Genomic DNA, 8,172 nt, shown 5'->3' on the forward strand with positions numbered 1-8,172 from the left:
GTATCCCCACTAAGTTGACACATACAGTATATGATAGGTTGCCATATTGTTTTCATACGTCTAAGGTAGGGGGTTGCTTGTTTAATTTGTCCCAGCATGATACTGTTGGTGTCACAGCGATTGCTTTCCCCTTTCACTGCATTTAAAGATATTTCTAACCATCACTGACTTCTCCAGCCTAATGCCCCATCCCTGATAAGTTTAACTGTTAACTGCCAGCTCCTACCCACCAAGCCCATAACTCTCTGCTGCCAAATCCAGCTCCGTCTCTCAAGAAAAGGTCCCTGCCTCAGCCCAGTGCCTCTTGCTAGGGGGAAATAACTATAACTTTCCATTGTTTGGTTGCCGGGGACACATGTCTGCATCCAGATATCAGTTTTTATGTCCATTTTATTTTCACATTGCTGAGGAAAGTGCTCGAGAGTTTGGGTGCAATCACTTGATGGCCCTGCCAATACATCACCATGTTCCCTGCAGCATGGGTGGCAGCATGGCCTCAAAGTAAAACCTCCCCGTGCTGGGTGATCCTCAAAGTAAAACCTCCCCGTGCTGGGTGTTAACCTCTCTGGGGATCCTGCTTGGCTTCCAATCTGGGCTTTACCTTCCCTTCAGCAGATTGCTGGACCAATTCCTAAAAACATTATTAGTATTTGTCACTTCTACTGCTAGCAGCTGCACTGCAAGCTTGGCCAGGCCATTCTGGAGCAAATGGGGGTGCTTTTGGGGATTACCCACCTAAATCGAAGGCCTGTTCAATTTAAAACCACTTGCCTAATCTTAGGTTTCCAAAGTCATGAACAGCCCGATCCCCTTCCTAGAAGTTTAGCAGCTCCCTGACAAGCTCTGCAGGCAGAAGAGGGGATGGAAATGTCTTGGGGTTGATTCACCAGCCTTGAAATGCAGTTTTTATTGGCTGCCTTAACCCCTGTTGCCCTCACAATAAACTCTGCTCATGAATTTTACACGTGTTATGGGTCAGGCCACTGCTGAGCTTGTCTCAATGTCTGCTGGTCACACAGGAGCTGCCACTGGGCAGTGGTGGTGGGGAGATCGAGTTTTGCATCCCAAGCTGTGTGAGGCAAATTATAAGGAAGAGCACCTTTTAGATGAAACAAACCTTGCAGCAGTTCCTCCTGCTCTCTTTGCTATAGCAGGATCCTCGTTGGAGTCCCCTCACCGAGCGATGCCTTCATCCAGTGAGGGTCCTGAACAGGGTCATTACACAAGGTGGATAAAGCCAGTCTGGTTGCTGAGTTCTCCCAGTATTCATGTCTGCTTAATAGAACAGTGTCAAGGACACGAGAAGCTTTTGTGCTAGAGGTGCCTCTGAAGCAAAGACTGCTTCTCCCTTGCTCAGGGATAGCCTGTGAGAACAAGGGAAGAGCATCAAATACATCATCTTTTCCGAATCTGGACCTATAAGTGAACTAATCATGGGCAATACCATTCTCACAGTAAGGTCTGAGATTCGCAGTCCTATAGAGCAGTACTCTCACGTTTCTTAATATACGGTGTGCTTCTGGCTTGCAAGGATGTACACTAGTGAGCAACACTCACACTTACTTCTGTATGGCCTCTGTATAGTTAGCTGCTGCTCAAATACTAGAGAGGGGTTGTACTGCGTTACTTGTCTCTCTAAATTATTACCAGCTGATCTCAAGCAATAGCAAAACCCCAGCATGGGGAAATGTATCTCTTGGCATCCTCTGGGCACTTCCACCTCAGGGGGTATGTAAATGAGTAAATCACTGAATTATTTCCTGGAAAGATTAATTGCCTTCTTTATTTCCCACCCTCCTTCCCAATCAGGTGAAACAGCAGATGTCAACCACATTGCAGACAAACTTGCCAAGCTTGTTACTTCCAGATCCCAGGAACCTCCTTCAGATGTTTCATTCAAGGCGATTTTTGAAAGCCCGTGCCAGAAACAAGATGGTAGTGATCCTACTGATGGAAGCGAGGGCAAGGAACACGGTAAGGGTGAAGAATTTCATGCTCACAGGCAGTACATCAGGTTGGGATTGCACACTGAGGCATTTTCTCTAGACATGGTGAAGCACTTGGGACTTCTGCGGTAAGGCGCTGTGAAGAAGGAAGTTTGCTCTGCTGGTTCTTGCTCTGTTGCCCATATTTCAGGAACTGCTCTTGCAATACTCTAAAAAGTCCTGCCTGCTACTGCAATTAAAGGGAGCATCCTTAAAAATCCAAGGAGGTGTGACATGAGAAAAGGAGGATGAAGGTAAAGTGACATAAGGTGACAGAGCAGTGGTAGGAGTGGCAGAGCAGGGGGCAGAGTAATACACCGGGGCTCTAAGGCCAAAGAGCAGTCCCTGGGGAAATAATGTCTTGGTCAATCCATCTTCGGTGACAGGACAACACTGCTCAACAATCTCTGTTATAAGTCTGAACTGCTTGTCTTCCATGACGTCTGCAGAGATTTAGTCTTAATGCAAGCTTTCTAGGGATTTCTGGTTACAAGGGGGATCCTGCCATACTTTCATTTTCTTTAATCCAGCAAACCCAGAGTTTGTCCTAATGAGTTGCAGAAGGTGCCATTGGTAATGATGAGGGGATTTTTTTTTCCCTAATTTTAAGTCCATTTTCAAGGGCTTCTGCTAGCTGCTCTTTTGTTCTGGCTTGTTATCAGACATACCTCAAAGCCCAAAGGGCTGGCAGTGGGATGTTAAAGCCCTTGCTCTTTCCCAGATTCTTAACTGGAGCAAAACATTGGGCAGATGGAGACATAGCATTGCTTACACCACGCAGACTAGAACAGCGAGCTTCAGCTTGAAGCCTGGATACACAACTCTGTATGACTGCCACAAACTAGCAGCTGTTTTCATGATTAAGTGACACAAAGGCTTTCACCACAGTTTGCTATCTGGATCCAATGTTTATGTTACTCTTTTCTTTAACAGATGAAGAAAAGATAATACAAACAATAGTTTCACTGTTAAGACAATCAGGGGACCGACTAGAAGAAAAGGTAACTCCTTCTTTTTTCAGGAACTACACAGGCTAGAGCGTGAGAGAGAGATTACACTTGGGAGTTAATGTTTTCTAACCTAGCGCGCTCTGTCTCTATCCTGAACTTCTCTTTCTGTATCTAGGGCTTTCTGAAACCTTCGCCATTCATCCTGAAACCTTTCTTAAGACCAGAGATCTCTGTTGGGGTGTGGGAGGAAGGCAACAAAAATGTTGTGCATTTCAAAGAGGAGTCACTTGCCTCATTCCTGTTGAGTTTCATGGGATGTTGAGCACTCGACTGACTCTGAGAAACTCTTGTGTTTGCATGTAATTTAGCATACAAGATGTTTCCAGTGGAGGGAGAAAAACTCTACAGCTTTGAGAGTTGCTGTAGGGAACTAAATGAGTGCATTTTGACAGCCCGGCCAAAAAGCTATAGAACCACCCCCACGAGTCCATTAGTTGGAGTGGATGTTTTCTCTATTAAAAAATAGGCACTTGTTCCCTTTACTCCCTTCTTTAGCTGCCCCCTACCTATAAAGGTATATTCCCACATGGAGGACATGCTCAGCTCCTGCAGCAGAGAGGTACCCAGATATAGTAAGAAGCATCACAAAGACCATGACTGAGCAAATGGAACTTAGCATGGCAGCTGTTACCAGCACTTCTCATAACCTTGCCTTTACTGTCATCTTCCCACTGTTTCTGTATTCCCATGTCTCCTCACCTGCAGGTCTCAATATCAGTGTCACACTTGTTCTGCTTTCTCTCTCTCTGCTTCTCTCATTCAAATGCAAAAAAACTGAAGATTTTTTTGAGGAAAAAACATAGAGCCACCTCCAGAACCTGAAGGAGCAGCTTTGCAGTGAGGTGTGGGGTTTGTGTGTCATCTCTTGCATTCACCACCACGATTAGACTACATTGCATGTGTTACTTAGAGATGTTCTCCTTTCCCAATGTGATAGGGAAAGCAACACCAACACAAGTGGCTCAATTTAACCAATCCTTATTCTTATTTTCAGATCAAAAAGGACACGGTTTTCTATCAGCATTTTAAAGACATGCTGTCCTACACCTTCTTCAAGAGGATCACTGATTTGTTCCTGGAGGATGTCTCAGCAGATTCAACAAGTGAGCCAGGAGGCCAAGTACAATGCACGAAAGTTGCCTTTGCAATGGAAGTTGCCACCAGACTTACCGCTGTGGACAACCATCCTATGAACCTGGTCTTGGGCTTTGGATTAAAGTACCTCAGAGAACACTTCAAGCCATGGATTCAGGACCAGGGTGGCTGGGTATGCATTTTGCCTCCCTTGACTTGTGCATAGCCTACGGCACCTTGAAGCAGCACACTTTCACAGAACTAACCTGGGCCAGATACAAACCAAACCAAACTGCATATTCTTTAACACAGCGTGTACTCCAGCTGTGGAATTACTTGCTACAAGACATCTTCTATGCTGCAAGATTTTATTTACATAGGTCCAAAAATCAATAGGAGACATTCATGGAGGGTTGTTAAGTATAAAACACCATTCCTGGCACAGACAGTCTCTCCACCACAAATAGCTGAAGGCTGGGAGAAACACCAGGAAACTTCACGCTTGCCCTAAACCTATACTTCTCCCTAGAAGCGTGCTGTTGGCAGGTTCTGGGGACAGCATAGTAGTTCAGCAGTTCATACAGTCTGCCCTTATGCTGTGGTATGCTTCCACTTTCCCTGTACGCAAAAGTATCTGTTTATCTTCATATCCCTCTTTCAAAGTCAGTTGTGCAAGGTGCTCTTTTGCCAGCAGTGGTGCTGAGCTGCTGCCCTTTGTAGCTCATTTACCTGTATTTGCTGGGAGGCACTTGCATCGGAGATCCTAGTCCTTTTGTGCTTCATGAAACAAGTGGAAACATTCAGCAGCTGTACAGCCTGTGTCCATTGGAATAGATAGCATGTGAGGTCAGGAAATCCTACTGGCAAACCTACTGACTGACCTCAGCAGAGCTGAAATTAGGATGAGGGTCCTCATTGCTTTTATAATTGTAAGTTTTCTTTCTATGTTACAGGAGAAGGCTTTGATGTCACTGGATCAGGAAGAAGTAGAGTAATCATGACTGAATTCATTCTTCAGGGTGCAGGAGCCTTCAATTAAGGAACACACAGGATCTTACCTCAGTCCGATGCCAGAATGATTAGTGGCTATGTATTTTTATTTTTTCCATGGAAGGCTGGAGTGTTGCATGGCTAACTGATGGGTACAATTGCACCTTCCTAAAGTTGGTATTGATGTAGAAGTGTTCTTCAGTGGATATGAAGGCACCTTCAACTCCCCTGGAGCATTAAGCCTCATGGATAGTGATTTTAGGTACCTTTCTGAGTAGAGGTGCTTGCCGCTACTCCTATGGATGGATGTTAAAGTGCAAACTGGAGTAAAATATCAAAGTATGCAATCAAGAACCACTGGACTGTGATAAACCATTAACCAAGTGAGACAAGTGCTGCCAGCTTTGTGTAGTTCATAGTGGTACCATCTGGTACCAATTCCATAGTCCCTTGTTAGAAGACATACCTAAACATGGCCATTGGTTTCCTCCCCACCCCCCGGCCTTCTCTGATTAGATTCTCCAAAGTGTTGATGCTATTTTATACTTCCCCACCCCCGGCCTTCTCTGATTAGATTCTCCAAAGTGTTGATGCTATTTTATACTTCTGAAAGGGACTGAGTAAGGTTAATGAGGGCTTTTTACTCCAACGCTTTCCCCATTCACCCAAGAAAATAGACTTGATCTACCTACAGATGCTTGTAATTTGAACTCTTCTCTTTTAAACCCCTTCAAAGCACAGCACAATAGATGTTGACTTTTACAGCATTATTTTGTCCATTAATGTCGTGGTTTAACCTCAGTCGGCAACTGAGCACCACACAGCCGCTCACTCACTCCCTCCCTCCCCAGTGGGATGGGCGAGAGAATTGGAAGAGCACAAGTGAGAAAAACTCGTGGGTTGAGATAAAGTCAGTTTAATAATTGAAATAAAATGATAATAATAATAATATGATAATAATAATAATAATAATAATAATACACAAAGCAAGTGATGCACAGTGCAATTGCTCACCACCCGCCGAGAGCATGACGTCACATGGTATGGATTGTCCCTTTGGCCCGTTTGGCTGTGCCCCCTCCCAGCTTCTTGTGCACCTCCAGCCTTCTCAGTTGGTAGAGCATGGAAAACTAAAAAGTCCTTGGCTAGTGTAAGCATTACCTAGCAACAACTAAAACATCGGTGCGTTATCAACTTTGTTCTCATCCTAAATCCAAAACACAGCACCGTACCAGCCACTAGGAAGGAAATTAACTCTATCCCTGCCGAAACCAGGACAATTAATGTGGGAGATACAAACATTGTGAGAGCTTTGTAGTCCAAGAAATTTACAACTTATCCTACTGTGTCAGTTTTCCTCCTTATTCAAAAGGAGCTCGATGCTATGTGTAATCACAGGGATTTCTCCATAAACTGAACTGGCCCTTCAGCCACTGAAAACAAGTGATCTGATTAAAGTTCTTGAATCTGTATGGGTGGCAGTGGAAGGAATAACAGTGCATCATTTAGAGTAGAGGCGGATGCCAGTGAAACTATTCATGATTTGAAGCTTGGTTTGTGGCCCATTTAGTTGATGACTTTTGGATTTCCATCCCCCGCAAATCTCCAGAGGAGAAAGAGGGAACTTGGGACATCTGCTGAAGCTGTAAAACAATTGGCATCGCTTCTGTGACTTTCCAGTACAAACAGGTAATGTTTCCTGAACAGGCTCTCTGCCTCTCAGTAAGATACCCTTCCATTATGGGTGCTCATTCTGTGTATACAAGCACGTTAACTACAAAGATTGCATGAAGAAGTTATTAACAAATCATGAATTTGAATGAAAGTGATGAAAAGCATTTTAACTGGATGTGTAAAATACGCAATGCTATCAAAGATCAAGTATTTTTCTAATAAACCTTAAACTTTCAACTCATGTGTAGCAAACTCTGCCTCTGTTTGGACACGTATGTGTGAAACAAAAGATGGAGAAGGTGGAAGCGGGTTACCTTTGTTTCCCTTCTTCAAAGGGCTTGGGAAATACTTGATATATCTCTAGACTGTAAATCTAAGATTCCCTTAGTTTTAAGAAAATCCACTCTTTCTGATCACATCAGATGTCCCCAAAGGGGGATGATTTGTGGGGGAGAGGAAAGAACTTACTCAAAAGTGCAAAATGTTGTTGCTCTCCTTCCGTCTCTTTGTCCAACATTTTTTCCTACGGAAAAAAAATTGTGAGGCGTTGTACCCTCCCACACATTGGAGACTGCTGCTTTATCATAAATTTGATTGGTTTCTAAAGCAAGCTTGTTAGCTAGATCTTGGCTCTGAAGAACTATATCTGATTCCATTTTAATTACACTAAGACTAGACTCGGTCTGTTAGTGTACACCAGTTTACCATTAGTTGGGTGCTAGGCTGTGGAAGTCACTTTTTTAATTTTCTCTGCCTGAAAAACAGTCTGCTATTTAGCAAAGTGCAAATTCTGTGTTTGTAAGTGTGGTTTTCCAGCTGAAGGTTTAGCAGCCCTAAACCCATACTTGTCCCTCATCCCCAGTTTGGTGCCTCAGAGCCAGTTTCATGCCAAGAGCGGAGCCAACAGCAAAATAGACCATCTTGAATGGGAGTGTGAAAACTAGCCATCTAAGAAAAGATATTCAGCTGGTTTTTATTTTTCTCTGGGTTGTTAAGAGGGATTTTTTTCAGTAGCAGTAGGGGCCAGCATAGGAAATCAGCCAAGTGAGCTGTTTCTTATTTAGTCATTCTTACATTTGTCATCCGCATCAGTTAGATTTTAAGAGCAACCTACTGCTTTTACGGCAGGGATCTGTGGTAACCTCCTTGCTGGAATGATGGCTTTGGTTTATTCTAAGAGCAGTCAGCAAGGCTGGGCACTGAGCTGTTGCCACTGCTGCTGCCTGGCATGAATTAACAAAGCTCTACTACTGGCTCAACCAGTCTTTGTCTTGCAGTCTTTTTTAATCTGTGATGACTAAACTAGCAGCAGATAAATGCATGCATTTTGGGTGTGTATGGAAGCAGAAGGGATGCTGTGAGGGAGGGTGACTGGCCATGCCTTCATTTTACGTTAATCTCTCACAAGACATCTTTGTCTGTGTTCAGCTGTAGGACCC

General features: G+C 44.0%; 1 protein-coding gene across 1 annotated transcript in view; it reads left to right on the top strand.

Annotated features, from left to right (window-relative positions):
- The window catches only part of BCL2L14 (BCL2 like 14), a 6,220-nt gene extending 1,156 nt beyond the window's left edge, over positions 1 to 5,064 (top strand). The window contains exons 2-5 of the mRNA XM_009283541.1: positions 1,810 to 1,974; positions 2,919 to 2,986; positions 3,990 to 4,262; positions 5,023 to 5,064. Of these exons, the coding sequence (XP_009281816.1) occupies positions 1,810 to 1,974; positions 2,919 to 2,986; positions 3,990 to 4,262; positions 5,023 to 5,064 (548 nt within the window). The remainder of the gene's footprint in view (positions 1 to 1,809; positions 1,975 to 2,918; positions 2,987 to 3,989; positions 4,263 to 5,022) is intronic.
- Positions 5,065 to 8,172: the final 3,108 nt, after the last annotated feature.

Source organism: Aptenodytes forsteri, unplaced genomic scaffold (assembly GCF_000699145.1).
Source record: "Aptenodytes forsteri isolate BGI_AS27 unplaced genomic scaffold, ASM69914v1 Scaffold486, whole genome shotgun sequence".
NCBI classification, from domain to species: Eukaryota; Metazoa; Chordata; class Aves; order Sphenisciformes; family Spheniscidae; genus Aptenodytes; species Aptenodytes forsteri.